Below are 27,632 nucleotides of genomic sequence, written 5' to 3'. Positions count from 1 at the left end.
TTTCCCACCAAAAGTAAAGACAGTACCTTCCACTCCAACTTCTTCCTGCCCATTCACAGTGGTGGCAGAGGTGGGGTGGGCTGTTTGTGGACCAGAGTAGCCACTCTTCAAATCTGAGGCAACACATACACATGTTATTGGGAAACGTGGGTGTGGCGAAGGTGGAGTGGATTGTGGATGGGAATCCAACACCCTCAAAAATAAAGTATATAAATGAAGTCGCCTTATGACCCGCTCCCAGAATAGAGTGAGTCTTTCTCCCACCAACATCCTGATAGGGAAGAAGAGGGGAATGTGGAGTTGTCTGGTATGTCTGGTGGTTTGCCAGGGGGATGGTGGGAGAACAGTGGGAAAGTGACATTGAACTGAACTGGGGAAGGTTGATAAAAAAATGTGTCTCTATTCTCAGAGGCTATGAGAGGAGAAGAGGGAGGGGCTTTGGTGGGGGTTCCTCAGAATGGTAAATTCTCCCTGAGGGGCCATAAATCAACTCTAGGGGTTCATAAATCAATTAGCATAATTATAGGTTAAGAGGAAGTGGTGGAGGATAATTCACCCTGGATTGTATACTTGATTCTGAATGTATGCAACCTGCTCAGACAAAATGGCCCAGGTTTAGCTTCATTCCACTACTACTGCCAATGGCATCTGCGACTTAATTGTTGATGTGAAGTACTGTGTGCGTGGTCGTTATTGTCTGAACTGTACTGGAAATTTAGATGAAAAAAGAGAGGCGGCCGGAGTGGCCATTCGGTTCTAGGCGCTAGAGTCTGGAAACGAGCGACTGCTACAGTCGCAGGTTCGAATTCTGCCTTGGGCATGGATATGTGTGCTGTCCTTAGGTGAGTTAGGTTTAATTAGTTCTAAGTTCTAGGCGACTGATGACCTCAGAAGTTAAGTCGCATAGTGCTCAGAGCCATTTGAACCATTTTGAAAATAGAGAGACACTGTCTCGATGTATGTTGTTAACATTAATTTCACGATATTACTGTTGACCTTCACTGCTGATTCATAGCGATGAACATAGAGAAAAGCATGTTACACATTTGCCAGCTCTGATCATGTATCATCCGTACAGTGGTAAAATATCTGTTGTAACAACTTCAGATGACATGCTTGCTGTTTAACCAGTGATGTTACAGTAGATATTTTCCCAATGTGAAGGTGTTCCATCTTGGAAGATGGTAGTGAATAAACGTATTGTAAGATAGCAATGTGTGCATCATGCATTACAGCAAGTATATCGATCCAATTGACAGCTGCCTGAAAAAACTTTTTGATCAAAGCGATAAATGACTGTTTAAATTGTAGAGTGCTGTACGCTATGCAGTGCTATGAAGGTGTCTGCCCAAGATGCTCATGGATCCAACTCTTTTACTTAAGTCGTTCTTTATTATTGCTATATTTATTTGAAAACATACTTGTGTGTTACCAATAACACTTCTTCCAGCACAATCTGTGTAAGGTGTTAAATATAGTTTTCTGATTTATTTGCACAACAGTTGCAAGAAACCATATTGCGATGGACGACTAAGTGACGCCAGTTTGAGATGCAACCAAACTCATCCTACTCACTGTTTCGGACATCAGCCTCACTGTCCAGATGCTGCCTTTCACGATAGGTCCTGGAGCAGCCTACATCCGGTCCTTGGATCATCATGGCGTCGTCTTCATCAGCTGAACCACTCGATAACATCTCCTAAGTTTGTCATAAAATATGAACTGCAATCTTTTTGTTATTGTGCTTATGCTACATGTTATATTTTAATTACACCATGCTACCTGTGTGAGAAAACGAAATCAAAAATAAAGACGGTGTCTAAAGACCTATTTATTTACACTGATTTGGTAAAACAGAATTTTCGACTTCCTCTAACCGAAAAGTTATTCATTACAGTCAAGTTAGTTGGCAAAATGTGTCAATTACATTAAATATGCCGCCATGAACATCTTAATTTTGTAAGACCACCTATTATGACATTTCATTCGTTGTGTTATATACGTAAATAAAGGATACAATGCGCTTGAGAAGTAGTCGGAAGAAACATTGCTGAATCTTAAGTGAGATCAGTCATCGTTGATACAGCAAAAGTGGGTGGTGAGCTCTGTGCAGAAAAGGAGTTTGTAGAAGTGGAAGAAGCCCATGAACATAAGAAAAATCCGGGTGTGTCTGCCTCGGCTTCGTCCAGTTGCTCAAAATTTACCTTTCAGTCTCTTTTACTCCTGAAATCAAAAAGTGTAGAATGAAAAAAATCAAATTAATATTGTCGGCTCATGACTCCCGCTTAATTTTCATTTAAATTAACTTGTACTGGCAACACATGAAAGAGGAACACTAGGCAACTCTGTTCTCCACACAGCAGGCCACAGCAAGCGTCAATAGCGTTGCATGTGGAGCGTAGCTACCAACCTCGTCGTACAAACCTCCAATTTGTTGTCTCGAATATGGAAAAGGGTATGGCTGTCCTTTCCACCGTTAAAAACAATTTCGATATGTTAGCTATAGTCCGTATTCAGTAATGAATTCCACGAAACGAACCACATGTAAACTGTAGGCTACAACTTAATTATTCACTATTGACTTCTCGAGACATGCGCAAAGTTTTACTTTGCTCGGTAGTACCACCAGAATGAAGAAAAGGAAACAGTTCATTATATAGCGGTTGCTATAAAATTTGCATCTTTTCATGTTATTTACTGAATAATTTCCTCACAATCAAATGAGAAAGACGGTAAAGTGAAGCGGAGAAATAAGTAGGACGTCTCCCTTGTAGGTTTTATGATTACTCTTTCTCTTTTCTTATTGACAATGAGCTGTGTCCTTCCATCGACAACATTGTAGTCTCATGGACAAATCTAAAACAACAAAACCCATTTAGGGGGAAGAAAGGTGATAGATTACATAATTCACAGCGTATTAGTTCCAAAACAGGCTCGGCAACACCTTGCCAGATGATGGCTGGATATCACTTTTTTCAGCTGTGGATGAATCCGTACCTTGCATTGCTGCCTCGTCCCTGGACCAATGGTGATCGTGTGACTAAGGAAGTCATCTGGATTGCGCTACCACATCTGCAACGTATCGACTGCTGCGTGATTATCAGCTGCCTTGCTGGCTATGAACGTGTACTCTTACTCAGACGAATTAATTCCTTTCTCGTAAACAGTTTTCACTGACGTTGGAGACAGGTGCCGGAGGTGGACATGATGTGTGTGCACTGATGTTTCCAAGAAAGAGAAATAACAGCGGAAGGTCTTGAATAAGGTGTAAGACCACTTCATTTTTGAGTTGTTTATGATGGCGAAAGTAGTTACTAAAACTGAAACTAAACCCCGTCCAAACAGGCCATGAAGGCCCAAGGGGATACCAACCGGCCGCCGTGTCATCCCACAGGCGTCACTGGATGAGGATACGGAGGTCCATGTGGCCAGCACACCGCTCTCCCAGCCATATGTCAGTTTCCGAGACTGGAGCCGCTACTTCTCAATCAAGTAGCTCATCAGTTTGCCTCACAAGAGCTGAGTGCACCCAACTTGCCAACAGCGCTCGGCAGACCGGATGGTCACCCATCCAAGTGCAAACCAACCCGACACGTTTTCACATTTTATTACTGTAAACTTGGTATGCATTACAAGACGTCTCCTGTCAAATGGTTCAAATGGTTCTGAGCACTATGGGACTCAACTGCTGAGGTCATTAGTCCCCTAGAACTTAGAACTAGTTAAACCTAACTAGCCTAAGGACATCACAAACATCCATGCCCGAGGCAGGATTCGAACCTGCGACCGTAGCGGTCTTGCGGTTCCAGACTGCAGCGCCTTTAACCGCACGGCCACTTCGGCCGGCGTCTCCTGTCAGGATCTCAGAGAGAAGCTCGGTAAGGAGAACTACGTAGCGTAGGTTTACAGTTTATATGACTGTTTGCACTCCTTGCTGGTGGTGTTGTTGATTGAGAAGTCGAGGATCACGTTGTTCTCAAGAACAGATGCGAAAATACAGAGTACACCTGGGCAGAGCCCACCGTACCTGAAATGCGGCAAGTTCCACGGCTGTTAGTTACTAACAAATGTTTCGCTTTAACATTCACCTATCTCATCGTCATTTAGCACATATTAAAGTCGAGTTTTATGGAGGTTTGAATTTATTTCGCAATCCAAGCGATCAAACAGCTGTCTGCTCAGCGTCTGGCATACATCGCCGTCGGCCAGAACGTCAGATGTTGAAGCATGCCTAGAAGTACCGAAGTACTGCAAGGGTTCGGGCCTCCATGTTTGCCAGTCACTTATTCACAAAAGGGTTGTGAACCCCCTAGGGATGCAATTCACAAAACGTAATATTAGATTAAACACTTTATGGGTTATAACACGACATCATATACTAGATGTAGAACATGTATGGTCTATCACATTGGCTCATTTATCGGTGCGGAAAATAATGGACTTTGAATTATTGGTCCGATGTACACTATTGATTGCTCAAAGAAATCTCGTATGGTGTATATTACTATTTTGCACAAGCCTCTGGAATTCAAAATAGGTGGTCCTACCAGACGACGTCTAACGTATAGACTACATAAACGAAAGGGTAGTGTAAATAGATAGTACCTAAAGTTCGTGGACGAGTCTCTACTGGCAAGTGTTTTGACAATGACGAAAGATATTCCGTAGAAACCTAGTCATTCCTATGAGCAGCACAGAATCTGTGAATACCTTTCATCCCGTTATGTATCCTTGTAGACACTTTGAATATAAAATTAAGCTCATTCCTGCTGGCACAGATACATACGAGCAATCATCCGCCTACACTCCAGCCACGTGTGAAATGGAAAAGACCTGTACATAAGCGAGTACCAAAATCCGCGCTCTTCCAGGCTATATGCAAAGTATTGATCCGCTAGCACCTAATACACAATGAGGAAAAAACTCGTAACACCAAAGAAAAAAAAAAAACGTAGAATGAAATTTCAGGAATACATTTGCTATCCTACGTATGTAAGTGGCTGTCTTCGTAAGATCACATGTTAACGTAAAAGCGACACAAACCATTGCAAATTTGAAATACAGGCACATTAATAAAATCTGTAACGCCCAGAATGTTGAATGCTAACATGCAAACGTGCATGCACTGTGTTGTACAGGTGCCAGATGTCAATTTGTGGGATGGAGTCCAATGCCTGCTGCACTTGGTCCGACAGTACAGGGACAGTTAATGCTGTGGAAGAAGCTGAAGTTGTCGTCCTATGGTGCTCGATTGGAGACAGATCTGATGATAGAACAGGCCAAGGTAACATGTCGACATATTGGATTGCTATAGCGGTGAGTACGCGAGTGTTATTCTGTTGGAAATCACCAACTGGGTTGCTGTTTATTAAAGGCAGCACAGCAGGGTGAAACAACAGATCAACGTACTTAATTTTCAGTTAGTGTGCGTGGGATAACCGCGATAATGCTCCCGCCGTCACACGAAATCGCACCTCTGTCCAAACTCCCGGTATAGGTCCAGTGTGTTTAGCACTCATACAGGTTGATTGCATTCCCTCAAACGCCACCACTGTTAGCGATGCACAACCACCTTTCGTCATAAAACATAACAGACAAGCTTCCTTATCTCCAATTAGCTCTCGCTTCATACCACAATACGAAACGACAGTGGTTTGGGATGAGTGGAATTACGCTAGATGGCGTCTAGAGCGGAGCTATTGTTGAAGTAACTCATTTGTAACAGTTCGTTGTACCACTGTGGTGAAAACTGCGGCTCAAATTTCTGCTTCAGACGCAGATGCAGTGCGATGCCACAGCCATACGTCGAACAGGATTGTCCCTCCTCTCGATAGTTCCATGTACCCCGGAAACCATCCCTTTGCGACCGTACATTCCCGTGACCACCGAGGGCAGCAGTCATGCTTCGGCCATCCTGTCGCTGCTGAAGCACTTTCTATACTTAGAATTTCACGGTCCCTGTTAACACATATCGTTAAAAGGAATGCCGCACTAGATTCAATCTGGGAGTGCTCTATCGAATTGGGCACGTAAAATGTATACGTAGTTCATCTCCAAAGAGTCGTCAGGAGCGTTTTCTCCGGCGTTTCAGCTGATATTTGTAATTTCGTTTTTGATTGTGTAGCTAGACTACAAAACAGTAGTACTCGTCACGATTTTCATGCTACTCCTAGTGTCGACAGAAAGCGTTTGTTTCATTCCCGTTACAAACAAAATGAGTGTTTAAAGCGAATTTCACTTTTCCGTCCAACAGAGCACTCCAGATATATAAAGTGCAACAACACGATGTGGCATTGGCTGGACTAATGTCTGAGTAGTGCTGGAGGGAAGTAACACCATGAATCCTGCAGAACTGTCCATAAATCCGTAAGAGTACGAGGGCCTGGAGACCCCTTCTCAACAGCACGTTGCAGGGCATCCTAGGTATGCTCAATAACGTTCAGTTCCAGGGAGGCTGGTGGCCACCGGAAGGGTTTAAATTCAGAAGAGTGTTCCTATATTCACTCTGTAGCCATTCTGGACGTGTGTCGAGTCGCATCGTCCTGCTGGAATTACGTAAGTCCGTCGGAATACACAATGGACATGAATGGATGCAGGTGATGAGACATTGTGCTTACGTACGTGTTAACTGTCAGAGTCGTATCTAGACGTATCAGGGGTCCCATATCACTCCAACTACACATGCTCCACTACATTACAGAGCCTGCATTAGCCTGAACAGACCCATGCTGACATGCAGGGTCTATGGATGCAGGAGGTTGTCTCCATACCCGTATACGCCCATCCGCTCGATACAATTCTAAACGAGAGTCGTCCGTCCAGGCTACATGTTTCCAGTAGTCAGCAGACCAGATTCGGTGTTGACTGTCCCAGGCCAGGTGAAGCGTAAAGCCTTGTGTCGTGCAGCCATCACCGTACACGAATGGGTCTTCGGCTACGAAAGCACATATTGATGTTACTGCGTGAATGGTTCTCTCGCTCTTCATCGAAATATGCAGCATTTTGCGGAAGTTTTGCAATTCTATCACGTAGAAAGAGTCTCTTCAGTCGTCATTGGTTCCGTTATTGCAGGATCCTTTTACGGCTGCCGCGAGTGGGAGATTTGATGTTTTACCCGATTCCTGATATGCACGGTACACTCGTGAAGTGTTCGTACCTTGGAGAAGCTGTGCCCCATAGTTCGTGCGCCGACTATAACACCAAGTACAAACTCACTTAATTCTTGACAACCTTCCATTTTAAGAGCAGTAACCGATCTAACAACTGCATCAGACACTTGTTTTCATATAAAGGCGTTGTGCTGCATTCTGCCTGTTTACAAATCTCTCTATTTGAATATGTCTATGCCAGCTTCTTGAAAGGAGGGTGTAAGATGAATATCAACAAAAGCAAAACGAGGATAATGGAATGTAGTTGAATTAAGTCGGGTGATGCTGCGGGAATTAGATTAGGAAATGAGACACTTAAAGTAGTAAAGGAGTTTTGCTATTTGGGGAGCAAAGTAACTGATGATGGTCGAAGTAGAGAGGATATAAAATGTAGACTGGCAATGGCAAGGAAAGCGTGCCTGAAGAAGAGTAATTTGTTAACATTGAGTATTGACTTAAGTGTCAGGAAGTAGCACAGTATAGAGTAGCATGGAGAGCTGCATCAAACCAGACTCAGGACTGAAGACAACAACAACAATGCCGGTTTCTTCGGCGATTCAGTCGATATATTTAATATCGCACCTCACCCAGGTCCTAGATGTACTATCATCTAGGAACAGGTCTCTCCGCTTCGAAGCGGAAAGTTGTTTGGACTGCAGAGTGAATAGTATAAACGATCAGTGGCATCTATACATTTCCATTCATCAGGATTCGAGCAGTACTGCATTATCAGAGGCTTTGTTAATAGAAAGAGAATCTTTATTCCAAGCCTCTGCCTAAATTGTGTGCTACTAATTTTTTACAAAAACCGCTATGTACTATTTGTAGGTACTCACTTTCTTACTAGAGCTTTCTGTAAGTAATTGTATGGAGTGTAGCCATGTATGGAAGTGAAATATGGACGATAAATAGTTTAGACAAGAAGAGAATAGAAGCTTTCGAAATGTGGTGATGCAGAAGAATGCTGAAGATTAAATGGGTAGATCACATAACTAATGAGGAGGTATTGAATAGAATTGGGGAGAAGAGGAGTTTGTGGCACAACTTGACTAGAAGAAGGGATCGGTTGGTAGGACATGTTCTGAGGCATCAAGGGATCACCAATTTAGTAATGGAGGGCAGCGTAGAGGGTACAAATCGTAGAGGGAGACCAAAAGATAAATACACTAAGCAGATTCAGAAGGATGTAGGTTGCAGTGGGTACTGGGAGATGAAGAGGCTTGCACAGGATAGAGAAGCGTGGAGAGCTGCATCAAACCAGACTCAAGACTGAAGACAACAACAACAATGCCAGTTTCTTCGGCGATTCAGTCGATATATTTAATATCGCACCTCACCCAGGTCCTAGATGTACTATCATCTAGGAACAGTTCTCTCCCCTTCGAACTGGAAAGTTGTTTGGACTGCAGAGTGAATAGTATGAACGATCAGTGGCATCTATACATTTCCATTCATCGGGATTTGAGCAGTACTGCATTATCAGAGGCTTTGTTAATAGAATGAGAATCTTTATTCCGAGCCTCTGCCTAAATTATGTGCTACTAATTTTTTACAAAAACCGCTATGTACTATTTGTAGGTACTCACTTTCTTACTAGAGCTTTCTCTTCTCACTGCACATTTAACAAGTACTGACCTCAGCTGCTTTGGTAAGTCATGTCAGTTAACTTATCTGGACACCCCTCTTTTCGTTTCCTCGGCACTAGTACATTGAGAAAGAAGTGAATGGAGTAATATAATAACCAGTCTTTTTGACAACGATTGTTGAAATAGCGTTGATAGTAAATATGACAGAGTGAACGATAATCCAGCTTACCAAAAACAAGAAAAGTAAATCTGCTGCAACCACAGTTCCTGGAACGATGTTATCTACGCTGTTCATTGCTCACAGAAATCTCACGCAGTGTATCCTATAATATTGCTGAAGCCTGTGGAACTGAAAACAGATCGTCCTACCCAACGATGTCTAACGAATACACTACATAAACGAAACGGTGGTGTAACTTGTCAGGGAATTCCTAAACGTCGTGGACGAGTCTCCAGTAGCAAATGTTGTTACAAGGACGCCAGATATTCCGTGGAAGCCTAGACATTCCTACAGAATCTGAGAAAACCTTTGATCCCTTTATGCATCGTGGTAGACACTATGAACATAAAATTAAGCTCATGACTTCTGGCGCAGGTACATACGAGCGATCATCCGCCTATGCTCCATCCATGAATGGAATGGTTAATACTTGTATTTAAGTGAATAACAAAATCCGCGCTCTTCCAACGTATATAAAAGACAGTGATCTACTGTTGGACTAGCTTCTAATATACACTAAGGGAAAGGAATCGCATCACCAAAAATAATTAACCTTAGACTCATAAAGTTTCGGGACTACATTTGACTAGGCAACATATGTAAGCAATTGTCTTTGTAAGATCACAGATTAACACAAGCGCGACGTAAGGCAATGCAAATAAGAAATGCTGGTACATTAATAACCGTTGTAGCCTCTAGAATGTTGAATGCGACCATGCAAACTGCCAAGAATTGTATTGTACAGGTGCCGTATGTGAGTATGTGCGATGGAGTTCCATGCCTGTTGCACTTGGTCCCTCAGTACAGGGACAGTTAATGCTGGCTGTGGATGAAGCTGGAGTTGTCGTCCGATGTTGCTCGATTGGAGACAGATCTGTTGATAGACCAGGCCAAGGCGGCAGTATGTATAGTATGCTAGGGTGCAAAAGCGGTATGTAGGCAAGCGTTATTCTGTTGGAAATCACACAATGGAATTCTGTTCATTAATGGCAGCACAACGGGTCGAATCAACAGTGTGTTTAGCACGCATACAGGTTGGCAACGGCATTCACCGTCAGCTAGGCACAACCAGCTTTCATCACAAAACGTAACATACCAGCATTCTGCGTTCAATTTCCTCTCGCTTCAGACCTCTGATTTCGGTAATGACAGTGTTTTGGATTCAATGGAATCGACTTTAGGGGGCGTCTATCTCGGAGCTATTCTCTAAGTAATTGATTTGTAATAGATCGTTGTAACACTGCGATACAAACTATCAAATTGCTGCTGCAGACGCACATATAGTACGATGACCCAGTCATACGCCAAACACGATGGTCAGGAACCTAGTCTCCCTACGAGCGTTCATTCCCGTGACCACCGCGGCCAGCAATCATGACAGGGCCATGCTGTCGCTGCTCAGGCACTCGCTCTTCTTCGAGTTTCACTGCCCCTGTTGACACATATCGTTAAAACGAATGTCGCACTAGATTAAATCTGGGAGCGCTCTATTGAATAGGACACGTAAAACATGCATGAAACTGACCTTCGAAGAGTCGTCACGAGCATTTTCTTCGGCTTTTCAGCAGGTATTTGCAGTTTCGTGACTGATTGTGTAGTTGGACTCAGCCGAAGCAAGTAGTCGTCGCGACTTCCATGCGTCGCAAAGCGTAGAAAAGGTGGCTGTTTCATTCCCGTCACAAACAAAATGATACCTTCCACTAAGTACAAGACTTTCCCCTTAAAAATGAAAAGTTGTTTGGATTGCAAAATGAGTAGTAGAAAATATCAATGGCATGACTAGATGTCCTTGCATCAGGATTTGAGCCGTACTTCTTTATCAGAGTCTTTTATGATAGAAAAATAATCTTAATTTCGAGCCTGCGTCTAAATAGTGTTGTTCTAATTTTAAAGAAGGTTATTAGCTATTTCAAGGAACTCACATTTTTACTCGCACTTTCTCTTTTTTCGGCAAATTTAACAAATACTACCCCTAAGATGTGTGTGACATGACAACTCAGCTGTGTTGGTGAGCCGTGGCAGTTAACTTACCAGGATATCCGCCTTTTGTTTTCTCGGCTCTACTACAACGACGCCGAATGAGAAGGAAGTGAAGTGCACTCGTCTTTTCACAATGAGATCGAATAAAATTTGGAAATTTGTGGTAACGTCTTATAGGACCTACTGCGGTCACCGGTCCCTAAGCCTACACACTACTTAAACTAACTTACGCTATGGACAACATACACACTCTTGTGCGAGGAAGGACTCGAACCTCCGACGGGGGGAGCCGCACGGACCCTGACAAGGTGACCCAGACCGCGCGCCTACCCCGTGATGCTACATCGAATGAGAAGGAAGTGAACGGTGCAGTATGATAACCCGTCCTCTTAACAAGGTTGTTGTAATAGCTTTGGCAATAAATATGACACAGCGAACGATAATGCAGCTTGACAAGGACAAGGAAAGTCAATCTGCTACTTGTTGCTGCAATCACAGAAAGGAAAGTTACGATAACATTCAGTGGTTGTCATCGGGTGTTTAAATATATATAAATGAAAATGTAAGACCGAGAGCAGTAGTATTTCTTAGCGAGTACAATGAAGGCTGCTCTGTTGTTTGTTGTTGGTAAGTATTGGTAGAATTTATAAATTTTCGTTCACGATTAACTTTCTTTTTTACCTTTTCTTTATATAATTCCTGAGATAGTAATTCGTGTGAAAATCTATTTCTATCGTCGGCGGAGAATTTTTCACTGCTGCAATTAACGACGTAATACAAATGGGAAACAGTTTTGAGTATTGGGATGGTTCTAGGAAGATTTTTCCATTTGCTTGTGGTCTCGATCAGTGTTAGCGCATAGATACTCGACGAAAGTGTTCGTGTTGTCTAGATAAACAATTTCAGTCGTCTGAGAGTGTGACTCAAGTGATTACGAATGTTAAGCGTCACAGCGTAGTACTTATATACACATGACTAGCTAACTAGGAATTGTAACGAGCAATAGACGAGTGGACCAGTATTGCCACGTGAAGATAAAAATAACGTGAAACGGACTAACCCGCATTTTACAGGACTGCTAGGCGAAAAGGATAACACAAGATAAGGAGAGATGAAGGGTACCAAACCAATGGAATGACTAAGCTTTGAATACAGGAATTAACGAACGACCGTATACTGAGCAGTTACTCGTCTACACCAGCGATAACTCCAGAGAAAGTCCGTTCCACATAAAGAAAAATTCACTTCATGGACGAAATACCATATAGTCTTAAAAAGAGTGAACGTAAAGGCAGTGAGGGAAACGAAACCCATTCTGTTATATCACAAAGTTAGTTATAATCGTAGTAATCTTGTTTTAGTTGCTAATTATCACATTGAAGTTTTTCCAATATCTTCTTAAGCTCTCGCACTTACTAACTAAACGCCCCGCTCTTCCTTATGTCTTCTCTGTTTTCTTTGTCTTTGCTTTCGACGCCAGACGGACGAGCACAACTCGCGAAACTGTTGAGTGAGTATCGCTAAGGAAATTCTTTCGTGGAAGAATTTTATTACCGTGAGAGGTTTCCTAAGATCTGAGACTGGCAACCGCTTTCACTGCAACCGGTTTTCTGGGGCCATTTCCATTTCAGGCCGCTTCGGAAAGATACTGCCACGTATGTTCTGGTTCCAGTGATGAGTCGCTAATAGTGTAATTGAACAGTAGGGGATATGTCATGTTTTTATGCGCAATGGATTATACTCAGTTACTTCAAGGTCAGCTTCCAACACCTCCACCAACTGTCGATCCCCTGCAGATTTCAAATGCCCTACAGTCTTGTGACGTTGCAGCATCGCTACAGACTACAGCGTCACTGCGCAAAATCTCATGGAGCTACCATCATTACCAATACATCACTTATATACAGCATGTTGAAAGACAGTAGTCCTTGTTTTGAGAGATGATTTGAGCACGAAAACAAGAAAAAATCCTTTGCATATGGTCTTTGGGATGCCTACCTTAACAGGCATCATCACTCGTTCTTCTTCACTACTGTGAAACACATCAAGTCTACTTAAGCTGGTGGCTATCTCGAATCATCCACAGAATGCAATAAACTAATAAGTAGAAAAATGAGACCACATTATTTTGTTGTTGTATAGCAGCATATAATCCTCATATTGTGCCTTGACTAAAAAATATTTTATGTGACTTATGTTCAAAAAGGTTGAAATGGCTCTGAGCACTATGGGACTTAACATCTGTGGTCATCAGTCCCCTAGAACTTAGAACTACTTAAACCCAACTAACCTAAGGACATCACACTCATCCATGCCCGAGGCAGGATTCGAACCTGCGACCGTAGCAGTCACGCGGTTGCGGACTGCGCGCCTAGAACCGCTAAACCATCGCGGCCGGCTGTGACTTATGTATCTACATTTCCATAGTATACGGAAACAAGGCTTCTAATCAGAATATCACTGCTTACCGATACAGTATAGAGAGTTACGACCAGATCGTTACCACACGAGTGTACCGCACGAGTGTTTACTGGGTGCAGCAACGATATAAATGTAAAAGACCTGGAATAATTAAAGTTTTACTGTAGTTAGCCGCAATTTGGTATGCCAGTGTTGTCTGAACGAATTTCGATTGCAGAATTGAATGGTCACATAAATTTGGTAAATAGCCAATCACCCAAAAATTGGGCAAGAAAAGTAATGCGGCAAATAAATAAAATGCATTCTCGTGACCTTAAATGTAGAGAACACGTGTGACATGAACACTGAAGACGTCAATCTAGCCTGCAATAATGTTCATTACAATTTTGCAATGACTAGCAACACTCCATAGAAATTACGCTATATTACGAAACTCATGAAAATGCTGTCTGTTTGAAAATATGTTTAATCTTGCCTAGGACAGTGAAATATTCTTTGCCGGTTGCCTCGCAAATGATGCCGCAGAAACCGTCATGTATGGCAACTATTATATGCGAATCCTAATGTTACGTTGACGTACGCACGTAATGTCATTTACAGAACATAACATAAAATTGTAAAATTTCTTTGACTGTGACATAACCAGCTTACTTTTGTCAATAAAATTTGCAAGTTGCATAAGAATCACTTGTAGTTTGAACTGCTTTTCTGCCTTACCATAGTTGTGCACCACTGTATGAACAAATGTGGATACATCTATTTTTTATTACAATGATTGTTTTATTGAAAATCAGTTGTAACTTTAACTGAATCGAATTTATTTTAACTACTTCTTTTACTTACTACTTTCTGGGAAGCCATGGTTCAAAAATGGTACAAATGGCTCTGAGCGCTATGGGACTGAACAGCTGTGGTCATCAGTCCCCTAGAACTTAGAACTACTTAAACCTAACTAACCTAAGGACATCACATACATCCATGCCCGAGGCAGGATTCGATCCTGCGACCGTAGCAGAAGCCATGGTTTGAGGGCAGTACGCTGTTCCTGGTTAACGACTTGAGTCTGTAAAGATTGTTTTGAATAATGTCCCAAAAATTTACTATTACACTGGCATGCTTGTCACAGAGCAGTCAAAATACTTGCTAGATCTTACTTTGCGATGAGTTGCTTCTGGCACGAAATTTGTTACTGACGGTAGACTCTTCTTGATGAGAGAGCAGCTTGAATAAAATATATGCACACAGCAGTCTTCATTAATTACAGTATTTTCTTGTAATCGTGTTCTGTGTACATATATGTGCTGGCTTATTTATATTTCGCCTTGCCACATACGTATTATAACACAATTTCCACAACAATTTCCGTTTGGCATTTGCGAGCCAACACACACGTCTGTACCACATAAGAGATGCTTCGCAACTCATCTCTGCCCTTAGTTCTAGGACTGCATGCTCTCGCGCCAACGTCATTATCTTTCCATGAAATATATTCTTTGTAATAGTTCAACATAATTCCCTTGACATTGCCAGCGTATTTAATGCAGTTAATATTTTTTTTATTCCTTATTTATTCACTAAGCATATATTACCTTTTGATAAAATGTAATTAACGACAAAATTCATAAATACATACAGATACAAGAAATGATTATAAACTTAGGCGGTAGCTGAAAAATACGTGAGACATCGGGTATTACATACGACCTGATTTTGTGAGTCGTCGCTAAAGGATGTGCTCGAAATGGTGTTTGCTGTTCACCGTCTGTAATAACGGGCTTCCATTATGCTGGAAATTGCAGAAAAGAACTACAACGTAAATGGTTTTCATTAGCTGTTCACAATACATACTGGATCTGTTAGAAGTAATGTAAGTGCACTTACCCAGAACTGTGAATACGGTTTACAGTTTCAACAACTGTTCGAAGCTCTTAAGGTAAGCGTTTTAGATTCTATTTGAACTGGACTTCTCTCATAGTTTCATCCGAACCACAACCTCTCAAAATATGCAATACTTTTTTTTTACACCGTGTATATTCTGACCTGTAGTGGCCATGTGACATTTCCACGTCTTACCTTTCAAATTATCTTTCCAATTGTCGAATTTGTTCCATTAAGAGCGATATCTTGAGTTATATCTGCATTTAGGTACCGAAAATATTCTCCTGTTTTGGTACAGTACGTCTTAAAACATTCTACATAAATGTCACAAATATGAGGTATTATCCTACTATAGCTTCCCCAATATCAGCTACATTGGATTTCATGTACAACTTAAGAGACTACGAGACAATAGAGAACCATTTACATCCAGAGAAGATACATTAGCAAGTGGCTGAGTTGTGGCGTGAGTCACCAGAGTTGCATTGCATCTCGGTATTGTAAGGCTAGCACCTGCCTGAGTCGCAGTACCAGGCAGTAGTATCAGAGCGCTAGATGGTGAAGTTGCACTAACAGGCAGTGGACAAAGTTACGAGCTGTAATACTGTTCATCGTTTTCTACAGCACTGGTCGCAGTTGCGGTGGTGCACGGACAACCAGAAGAGTCGACCAATGCCACCATCCAGGGTGCGGAAGAGCCGTCCGCCACGTTCCCGGCTGTGAGGAGACTGGCGGCGCCGTCGTACGCGGAAGAAGACGAGGATACCATTTGTGTCCAGGCAGACAACAAGTTCTACTTGTATGCTAATTCACTGAAGCTGTATTCTTGCTACAACCTGCTACCGAAGGGTACGTTACTTTAAATAACAAGATTTTCTATTCATGATTGACAAGATAACCACGGACTGTTAAGTATAATGTTTCGTAAAGTGTTTCAAAGTGAATGTTAGAATATGAGTTAAATCAAACCATCTAAGGAAGCAGCATATTGTTACCTCCCCGTGAACAATGCAAGATTCTGCACTTTACGAAATTGCAAACTCATCGAAATCTTCACCAAAACTATTCCAAGCAATTTCCTGCACATATTTAATTCTCTTTTTCCATTTACATGTTGTACTCTTAAATCTTCTGAATTTTTTAACTTTCTAAAGTTTAGAAACTGAGTTCTTTTGTTTGGATTATGTTGTATAACGCGACATAAAGTTCTCCAGAGGCTATAATCTCAACATTTAGCAAAGAGATATTTTAATGGGCGACGCATGTTAGCACGAGTACCGCGTGGTTTATTTTGAAGTAAATGCATTGCTAGCTTTCTACCTAGATCTAGATACAGTAAAGCATTGTAAAAAGGCAAGGCACACTTTTCATCGTACTAGTGTACATCAACAATACTTGTTATACGTTCATGAAAAAAATAGAAATAGGATACAAGATTGGAAAAGTTCAAAATTTAGCCACCAACCTGTGTGCCTAAGACAGGCGATGATACGCCATATTAGTAATCAACCGCACAAGCATTGTAAAAAATTACCCCGTATTTGAGGCATTTATAAAGAGCAGCAGCCCACACATAGTATTTGGGACCCAGTGAAGCGTGAAAGCAGAACTTGGTGAAAGCGAGTTAATTATGTCAGACCAGAATATCGAGGTAGAAGGAGTGGAAAATAGCGTAGTCATAGTACTAGCTGAGATTTCCATCGAGTCAGAAATTGTGTCTGTAATGCGTTGATTAGCACGAAAGTAAAGGTTATGCGTAAGCCAAAAAGCGCAAGTACATCCTTCTAATGGCTTATAGACTCGCCTGTAGAAGTAACTTAAAATGAAAAATTAATTCATGTGTACGTGTCCTTCGAAGTTGTGTCGAGTATTTAGAGACGTAAGCAGTCATAAGAATACCAACAATCTTGCTTAGTAATCATTTGTGTAAAAGCTTCGTAGAACAGATATTATTGAACTAACAAGTGGCAGATGTAGACAAACAGATATGAGCACATATTGAGCTGTACCATTGTCTTACCGTTCCTGATGTGCTCGTAGTGTAATGAATATGAGGATGGACATGTATACAAATCAAGCGAAGAAGTTAACATATGTAGCGAATTTGTTACAACACAACCACGATATTATTGCACTTGGCTTTCCGTGGCCGCCACCGGAAAGAGGCGGTGACCTTACAGTAAACAAGTACAGGGATGGCTAAGGAAAACGCATTTCAGCACAGCTGTGCGTATACTGTCAAGTGGTTCATAGAGTCAGGAACAATAATATTGCTGTCGACTAATAAACAGCAGGTCACCTCAGATCACAACAGTCAGTTAACTTCGACAGGGATCGTACGGAGCAATAGTGACACAAGATACGGAGAATAATTCCTAAAACTCTAGTAAAATCGGAATCTTCAAGAGCAGATGAAGATGAGAGGGCTCACCATTAAATACCTTTGACTCTCTCTCCAAACTATTAACATTTTGGTTATCTTGTTTTTTTCACACATAGTATCCTGAGCAATGGATTGAGGTTACGGAAACATTGTTTATATACTTCTCAGAGTCTGTAACTGATCAACAGGCTAACACAGACACCGAAGATTTCGATTAGTATATGCCATTCGATTGTAAAATACAGCTGATATCCAATCACGTCCGGACAGAGTACCGGTCGGTTCACAACCTGACATGATGAGGAATACGATGATGGTATATTTAAAGGGCTCAAATTGGAGTTTGTTAGTCAGTATGCCACTCCCAGAAGAGGTGTATTGTGAACGCTGTAGACTACACTATAATAAGGCAAATAAAGCTTTGTATTTAAAAGAGCCGAATGAACACGCCTCCTCTTTCTCAGGCAACGCGGATACTTTTGTGTGCTGCCAGTTTCTGCACAGACGATCAAAATGTGAATTAACTCCTTTATCCAATGGTAATGTTTCCGTTATCTACACGGCATGTCTCGCTATGAGAAAATGCAGGCTTGTGGAGAGCATGGTTCCTCAGCCTTGTCGCGTATGTTAGAAATCAAGCTGGTTCTTTAGATACATAATTACGATATCATATTTCATTGTGGACAACGTCTAACTTGATGTATGTCTGCCTTGCTAGTCCATATACAGGGCAGTCGTACCCAAGACAGAACCGAAGAAATGCAATGTAAAGCTGCAGGACTTGAGAACTGTAGGCACTAAGGCACTTTATGATTTTATGTGCTTCCTGGCACCTTGCTTTCACTTCCCTGACATGTTCCAGACATCTCCATTTATCACCAAAAAGCTGACTCAGTAATGTAACTTATTTGCTACAGTAATCTAGAGAAAAAATGTTTCAGTTCAGTTAAAAAGACAATATGAAGAATTATAGTCTATAAAATTGTTTCTCTACAAACATTTAGACATAGTGTCGAGCTGAGACTTCATGACGAACAGAAAATTGAGAAATAAGCCACGAACAGGGAGCACTAAACTGGATTTCTTTTGACTCGTCAGTCTTCTGACTGGTTCGTTGTGGTCCACCACAATTTTCTCTCCTTTGTCCAACTTTTTATCACAGAGTAACACTTTCAACCTATGTCCTCAGTTATTTGCTGAACGTATCCCAAACTTTGTCTACACCTACATTTTTTACCTTCTACAGCTTCCTCCGGTAACATAAGAGTTATGCTCTGATGTCTTAGCAGATGTTCTATCATACCGTTGTTTCTCTTTTCAGTGTTTCCCATACATTCCTTTATTCGCATATTCTGGGGAGAACCCCATCATGTCTTACTTTATCAGACCACCTAATTTTCAACATTCTTCAGTAGCACCACATCATAAATGCTTATATTCCCTTTTGTTCCGGTTTTCTCACAGTCCAGCTCTCACTGCTACAGAATGCTGTGCTCCAAACGTACTTTCTCAGAAATTTCTTTCCTAAACTAACACCCGAAACTGGCAGATTTTTGGCCAAGAATACCCTTTTATCAGCGCTAGTCTCCTTCTTATGTCCTCATTCTCTAGTCCGTCATGTGTTTTTTGGTGACTGTTTAGCAAAATTTCTTCACGCCATCTCGATCGTGATAGCCAGTTAAGTTTCCGACTGTTCTCTTTTCTGCTACTTCTTTTTACTTTCGCCTCTCTGCGACTTACTGTCAATCCATATTCTGCATTCATTAGACCGTTGGTTCCATTCAACGGTTCCAGTAATTCTTCATCATTTTAAATGAGGATAGCAACGTCGTCAGGTAATCTTATTATTTATATCCTGTCACCATAAATTTTACTCCCACGCATGAGCCTTCCTTTTATTTCCGTTTTGCATCTTGAACAGATGGGGTGAAAGTTTACCCCTTCCTCTTACATCCTCTTCAATCACAGAGTTTTGTTCCTCGTCTTCCATTCTTACTGTTCTTGTACTTGTATATTACCATATTTCCTTGTAGCTTACCCCTTTCTTTCTCAGGTTTGAAGCATCTTACAGCGTTTAACATGTCGAACGCTTTTACCACGTTGACAAATCCTATGAACATGTCTTAATTTTTCTTCGAGCTTGCCTCTGTTGTCAACCACAATCTCAGAACTGTCATATTTACCTTTCCTAAATGCACACTGACCGTAATCTAACATATCTTCAGTCTACTTTTACACTCATCTGTATATTATTCCTGTCAGCTACTTGAGTGCATGAGCTTATATGCTGATTGTGTGACAATTGCAGCACTTGTCGACTCCAACAATCTTGGGAACTGTTCGGAAGTTTTTTTTTTCGGAAAGTCTGATGGTATATCACCAGTCTCCTTATAATACTCGTACACATCAACTAGATTCTGATATAATTTTATCTATCCCTTCTGCCCCATCTGATTTACGTCTTCCAAGGCCATTATAATTTCTAATATTCTATCCCCTAAGCCTTCCCTATCGACTTCTGTTCCTTTTCCTGTTCTGACATCACGTGAGTCGTCCTGCTCATAGGTGCCCTCTGCATACTCTTTCCATCTATCCGCTGCCTCCTCTTCATTTAACAGTAGAATTCCTGTTGCACTCGTATTGTTGCCGCGTTTCTTTTATTTCACTGAAAGTTGTTTTTACTTTTCTATAGGTTGAGTCAATCCTTCCGTCAAAGTTGAGTCAATCGTTCGGGCAAACTTTACTTTTTTTGATTTCTTCACCTTTTTCGTGGAGGCATTTTGCCTTAGCTTGCCTGCATACTCTATTTGGCTCATTCCTAAGTGACTTGTATTTCTCAGTTTCACTGAAAGGATTTTTAATTCTTTCTTTCGTCTATCAGCGGAAGTATTTCTTTTGTTATCCACTGTTTCTTCGCAGTTATCTTCCTTTTACCTACGTTTCTCTCTTCAAATTTTGCGACTGCCCCTTTCAGAGATGTCCATTACTCTTCAGCTGAACTACCTAGTGAGTTATTCATTATGGCTGTATCTACAGCCTCAAACAACTTCAGAGGTGTCGCTTCACTCCTTACTACTTCTGTATGTCACTTACTTGTGCACTGATTCTTCCTGACCTGTCTCTTCAAATTTAGCCAACTCATCGTCATTATTACGCTTTACAACCTAATATTTGAATTCGAAATATCTGCCTGATCATGACCTAATTTAACTGAAATTTTCATGTATTTCGCAGCCTTCTCAAAGTTTAACTCCTCTTTGTGTGATTCTTGTACAGTCTTTACGTTACTAAACCTATTGCAGAACATATTAATCTTTCTCCGGTCTCGTTCCTACTACCAAGCTCATTTTTAACCGTAAGCCTATCCTGTACGCCTTCCTGCACAACCACTTTCCAATCTCCCATGACTACAATATTTTCATATACCTTTACGTACTGAATTACCAGTTGAAACCTCTTTATCTGCTTGCGACGAAGCATGCATATCGAAACTATTGTTGTCAGCGTTGGTTTGCTGTCGAATCTGATGAGAGAAACCCTATCAGTGAAATGTTCGCAGTAACTCACTCATTGTCCTACCATCCCATTCATAATAAATTCTAATCCAGTAATACAATTTTCTGCATCTTTTCATATTACTGTACACTCATCTCACCAGAAATCATACGTCCTCTTCCAATTTCACATCCGTGACGCCCACTGTTCATTAACGCGCCTTAGCATTTCCGTTTTCAGATTTTCTAGCTTCCCTAACACGTTGAATCTTCTGTCATTCCACGTCCAGATTCGTGGAACGTTATTCCTTCTTTGGTTTTTCAATCACTTGTCAAGGTCTCCTCTCGTTTCGGAGTCCCTTCCCAGAGATCTGAGCGCGGTACTTGATGGGAATCTTTTCGCAATGGAGAGGTCATGAGGGCGCTTTCTCAGTTACAGGCCACATGTCTTGCAGATACGCATTATCTGTTCTTAATGCAGTGGTTACCATTGTCTTCTGCATCATCATGCCACTCATCGTTGCTGAGTCTTCCGCCTTGTAGGGGCAGTTTGCCACTCCAGGGGAAAGAGAGAGATCTGAAGCTCTGTTGGCACTTCCGCTCTCTTTGACAAAGCCGTTGGCAGGGTGAGGGTAACTTTACGCCGGAAGTCTTCGGCCGCTATTGCTATTTTAAATTTAAGCAGTGAGGACGATTCTAACACGAAACGACAAATGTTGGACTATTAATGAAAGACGCTACACCTGGACCATGGGTGCAATCCTGAAATTATAATTGTGGACATTATGCTGTTAATGGCGATATCAAAAACTTCCTCTGGGTACAGCCTATATTTGAAGAATATGATCCAATGGCACGTGTCCGAAGCTACAGAGAAAATAACTTCTGTTCAGGAAGGGCAATGCGAGAAGGTGAAAACTCCCCGTATTTCTCATTCATGAATATGAATGGATGGCTGTATTCCTTTCCTTATTCAACTTAAAACTCAGCTTCTTCCTCTCTGCAGCTCCACAAGTCTATGCCCGAATCATGTACCACAAGTCAACGCATACGTGACTGTTTCCTCTGTCAACTTACGTCTTTACATTGCGTACATTCGCAATATAGTCATTCTTTCTGCAATTTCTCTGTGCCTATGTTAATTGTGTCTCACTATGCCACCACCTTTGCAATTGAATGAACAATTTTTTAAGTACAGATCCACCTGTAGTGGATGTTCTCGAAGTTCTGTACTTTTTGTCGTGTTTGGCACTTGGTGAACTATTTTAGTGTCGACGAGAATTTGTCTTTGTCGATTAACAGATTTACGTGTACCATCCAAACTGTTGAAACCTTTAAGTAGACATAACACTCACAAATTAGCAAACCAGTCTTCTAATACTGTAAAAATTTTCTGTATTATTGATGTTTTATGTTATAATCTCCCAGATACTCGACTGGGAGCACTATCTATATCACCTTTCTTATTTGGATATTTTTATCTCTTCTGCTCAAACAACCCACTTTGAGAATTGCTAGCTTGAGAAACGGAAAACAACGTTATTTTCTCAAGTACCGATGGATCGATACAGCCCATCAGGACAAAATACCGACTTTCTGCTGAAGATCTCGCGTATGACAAGTTTTCTAGAGGTCGACTGCCTCGCCTCAGCTTTCATCTGACTCATGGGAACGTACCACGCCTGTAGACTGCTTATTCTTACTTTGTTTAAATTTATGGTTAGGGCCCATCTCGCAAGCCATGCAGTTAAGGCGAGATCTCCGCCTTGTGTGACATACGACGTGCCTACTTCATCACAACTGTAGTCGTTGAGGCACGCTCAGAAGTTTCGGCAACTGATGACTCGCGACGCTAGCGAGCACCCAGCTAGGTATCGCCGAGACCGTCACACCCGTACCCTGTCATTACTGGCTGAGCCACCGAGGGAAGCAATCGAGTTTAGACTTGCAGCACAGAAATACATGGGATATCAACTATGGCAGTCACAGAGGCCCATGATTGGCCCGCACGATTACTTTGAAGCAAATACAGGGCCCAAAAACTCCACCGAATATTTGAAATGTAAAACTGTGTCCATCATTTGCAGGTTACGTAAGGTAGAAAACGATCAGGAGTCTTAAAGTCAAGACGTGCACACACACACACACACACACACACACACATACACACACACACACACACACACACACACACACACAAACAGAAACACACACACCTCTGTATTTCATATGTCAAATATAATATATGCTCTTTAAGTACATATGCATTCAGTAACTAACTTTTTCCAGAATTTGTAATATCTTTCTCATCAAATTTTTTTAGTTCGACCACAGTGAATGTACTGGACTGGGTGGGCGAGAGTGCGGACGGGAGAATATCGTGGCTGCACTGAGCGCGTAGAACAGAGTAACCGCTTCGCACTGCTTCACGTTGGATCATTCCAGGGCGGCTTAAGACCACATCAGATCGTTCACGTGGGGCAAGGAGTTACTGCAATAGGGGACGAGCGGCGCTCACCACTGCCCAACTCCCAAATTATGGGTTCTTCAAATCCGTTTCCTGTATGGGAAAATGGCTCTGAGCACTATGGGACTTAACGTCCGAGGTCATCAGTGCTCTAGAACTTAGAACTACTTAAACCTAACTAACCTAAGGACATCACCCACATCCATGCCCAAGGCAGGATTCGAAACTGCGACCGTAGCGGTCACGCGGTTCCAGACTGTAGCGCCTAGAACCGCTCGGCCACCACAGCCGGCCACTGTACGGAAAACTGAGGCCCTGAGGTGGTGAAGATTTATCATGTCACAGTATAGATTTCTGGCGTATTGACTCCCGCACACGTGGGCAGCCTTACCCTCCTTGAAGAGTTTCGTTCGAGTGACATCCTAACTCTCTCTAAATGCACCAGGCTTGATATTTACTAGCGTGGTCCATGTGCCAAAGAGCCGTCTACTATAATGCCAGTATGAATAGGAAGCCGCTTACACAGGGGTCTCTATTTAAAATGCATGAACAAAAGAAGGTAGTTACTGTTCCGAGGAGATGCTAAATCAATACAACATCCCCACGAACTATCACTGGTACATGTGGAAACGACACTCTCTCTAGGGCATCTATTACCACAGGTCTCTCACATTCTCACTGTTATGCGACCGTAACATAATCTTTCCACAGTGCTCAAAATGAAATTCGTGCCATGTAAAAAAAGTGATAACCTATCACATTGTTATCAGTAGTAAATATCAAACTGTATTTAATTCTATTAATATTTTCTAACTTTAATAAAACCCGTTTCCTTCTGTTTGTTGCAGTTTACGTGGTGAAACCAAAGAGTCTATGCAAACCAACCCCGTCAGATTGTCCCAAGAACTAGGAGTATTGCAAGCCTGCTGGCTCATCTTGAAGAGACTGACTCGTCTGCGAGTGACTGACGACCAGATGGCTGGCCTGCTCACTGAAGAATCTACAATACTAAGAGAAAGCAAGAAATCCCAAGAGCGACAGAACTTACCACTTTTTCTAGCAACAAGAACTGGAGGAATCGACTAATCCTCTTTCATCATAGTTTCTGATTGCTTCACGACATGCAGTAAATCACACCAGATTGCTTCACGACATGCAATAAATCACACCAGCATTACATTTAGGCGAGAAACTGACGGCAAAAACTTGTGTTTAAAAACATGGTTCTCCCTGTTTTTTATCTTTCTGTTGGCCTTGGAATAGTTTTATTCTGACGCAATAAAACTGTATTTTCAAACCGTCACCTGTTATAATTCAGTCTTTGAATACATTTCCTTATCTGCAGCTTCACATTATTATTGGCAAATTATGACTCTATATTAATCATACAAAACGCAATTCATTCATTCATGCTAACCTCGTACCATCCCAATACCCATTTCCCGCCCTAACACGTTGACTGGAACGATGTCACTAGTGGACACAGCATAGACTTACGACTGACACAGTGGCTTGGCCTTGTCTTTCCTGGATAAAGCGTGAAATACTTGCAGCACAGAATACATGGTGTCTTCTCTGGATGTTCTATATGGCCGCCCAAGGCGGTAAGCAAAACAGTTTTATTTCAAGCTATTACGCAGAGAAATCTGTGAAATACAACGCCATGAAAGAAGTTTGCATCATCGCTGTAAAAAAAGTGATCGTGTACCGTCTCAGTCTCTGGCTCTTCTAGACTGAAACATAAAAACCAAGGCGTGCTAAAAACTAATGCCTACGAATTATACAAGTGAAAAATCTAAAAGTTTTTTAAATAGAATAAAGTTTATTATCAATTTTCTTCTTCATTCTCCAGTCTACGTACTTATATCTCATCATTATCACCATAGGACGAACAAATTTCTCCGAACGAGTGACCAGTTTCTTGATACCGCCATTGTAGAATGCCTGAATTTGTTAAAAGAGCCACAACGTTACCTCTGCCTGCACTGCTTCGTCACTGTCAATGTGAAATCACTAAAAGGGTTCTTCAAGCTCTGGAACCAAACTAAAATCGGATAGAGCCAACCCGGGATCGTATGGAGGATGAACGATTAATTGAGCCCAAGGTGTCCGACTGTTACAGATATCCTCATGCTAAAAGAAAGCGTGCTCCTTGTTTGGAAGAACTCTATCAATTTGTGTTTTCAGCTTTATGAAGGATTACAGAACTCTGCTTCTCAATCGCCAACATAGCAATGTTGCACACAACCATTCTACACGCTGCGTTTAGGGAACCTACACCAGCAGAGGAGCGCAACTTGCGTCAGAGAAACGTAAAAGTCGACCAAGTAATATGCATGGCATGTAATACAGCAACTGGTATTTTGAACACAATACAAAGTACAGAAGCATACCTTTTAGCACGCCTCTTTATCAGTAATATATTATTTCTTATCAAGTGCGGTACCATTTTGCACAGTAACCGTTAATTTCATTGATTGAAGTGATTTTTCGATTTACAGACACTGACTTATGAATGTTTCTGACGTAGATCATTGTTCCACCGAATATCATTGGTGTGACGTCATAAGCGAGTGACTGAGTGTGAGATCGCTCTCTAAGTTTTTATATATTTTTAGGTTTTGGATACATGTTTTAACGGTTTTTGCGATAATATTTACTATATAAGTGACTTATTAGTGGTTTCTTCATTCACCTCTGCCTTTCTTGTGTTGTGACCTGATATTTGTGATGGTTCGTATCTCTTACCTGTGTTTACATTCCGCGCTGACCAGTTGCAGCTGTAGCGGCGCAACGAAAGCTAGGTACTAATTAATTCCAGAATGAGATTTTGACTCTGCAGCGGAGTGTGCGCTGATATGAAACTTCCTGGCGGATTTAAACTGTGTGCCCGACCGAGACTTGAACTCGGGACCTTTGCCTTTCGCGGGCAAGTGCTCTACCAATTCTGGAAACATCCCCCAGGCTGTGGCTAAGCCACGTCTCCACAGTATCCTTTCTTTCAGGAGTGCTAGTTCTGCAAGGTTCGCTGAAGAGCTTCTGTAAAGTTTGGAAGGTAGGAGATGAGATACTGGCAGAAGTACAGCTGTGAGTACAGGGCGTGAGTCGTGCTTCGGTAGCTCAGCTGGTAGAGCACTTGCCCGCGAAAGGCAAAGGTCCAGAGTTCGAGTCTCGGTCGGGCACACAGTTTTAATCTGCCAGGAAGTTTCATACTAATTAATTGTTTGTGTATAGTGGTTTATTTAGGAACTTTAGTAGTCTTCAACCGGTGTTTTTTGTTTATTCTGATGAAGTAATTTCAGAAGAACCTTTTGGGAACTGTTTTCACCTTCCTTCGTGTGTCATTAGATGTTTGATTCTCTTTCTGTATTAGTCATTTGTTATACTCACATTTGTTGTTTATTAATACTGTTAATAACAGTAATTACTTCCCTTGTAGAGTAAGTTTGTGATTATTGTAGTCAGGTTTTTAACATCTTCTTATTGTAGTAGCGGAACTTAGAAAAAGTAAAATTTTACCATGAATGAGAAGTGTGGGCTTTGCCGTAGGTTCGTGAGTAGTGGATGCGGTGTGAGACTTGTTCGAAGTATTTTCACTGGGGTGAATGCAGTGGGGAAGCCAGTGGGCATTCTGGTGAGATCTCTCCTGGAACTGCAGGTTATGTAGCAAGAGTAAGTTAATAGAGGAGCAGGAGCGTAAGATCTGTGCCCTTCAGGTGCAGTTGAAAAACGCACAGGAGGAGCTAGATAGGATGAGGAGGGAGAAGGGGGTTGGGGAATGGGAGCTGGCTGTTGGCAAGAGATCTGCTAGGAGAAGAAGATTTTCAGATAGTTTTACTATTGGTGTTTACAATAGGTATGACCAACTGTCAGAGTCTAGTGGAGAGGAATCTCTAGTAGCTGCAGATGTAGGAAGTATACAGCAGATCTCAGTAGTTACGGTGGCTAGAACAGTTGCAAAGTCGAAGAAGAAGGTTCTGCTGTTTGGTAGTTCTCATGGCAGAGGTGTAGGACAGCAGTTGCAGGAAGTGCTGGGGAGTGAGTACCAGGCCACC

The 27,632-nt window shown here is 41.8% G+C and overlaps 1 protein-coding gene across 1 annotated transcript; it reads left to right on the top strand.

The window, feature by feature from the left end:
- The first annotated feature begins 11,430 nt into the window (after positions 1 to 11,430).
- On the top strand, positions 11,431 to 24,880 carry LOC124596535. The gene is made up of 3 exons (XM_047135710.1): positions 11,431 to 11,561; positions 15,858 to 16,082; positions 24,426 to 24,880. The coding sequence occupies exons 1-3, from the start codon at positions 11,534 to 11,536 to the stop codon at positions 24,485 to 24,487; spliced, it is 315 nt and encodes a 104-aa protein (XP_046991666.1). The 5' UTR covers positions 11,431 to 11,533; the 3' UTR covers positions 24,488 to 24,880.
- The last annotated feature ends 2,752 nt before the right edge of the window (positions 24,881 to 27,632 follow it).

This window comes from Schistocerca americana, chromosome 2 (genome assembly GCF_021461395.2).
Source record: "Schistocerca americana isolate TAMUIC-IGC-003095 chromosome 2, iqSchAmer2.1, whole genome shotgun sequence".
Lineage (NCBI taxonomy): Eukaryota > Metazoa > Arthropoda > Insecta > Orthoptera > Acrididae > Schistocerca > Schistocerca americana.
This window is presented reverse-complemented; position numbering and strand designations above follow the sequence as displayed.

Coding starts and splice junctions, on each gene's coding strand:
- LOC124596535 (XM_047135710.1), top strand. CDS start 11,534: ATGAAGGCTGCTCTGTTGTTTGTTGTTG. Junction 11,562..15,857: donor TGCTCTGTTGTTTGTTGTTG/GTAAGTATTGGT, acceptor CGTTTTCTACAG/CACTGGTCGCAGTTGCGGTG. Junction 16,083..24,425: donor CTACAACCTGCTACCGAAGG/GTACGTTACTTT, acceptor TGTTTGTTGCAG/TTTACGTGGTGAAACCAAAG.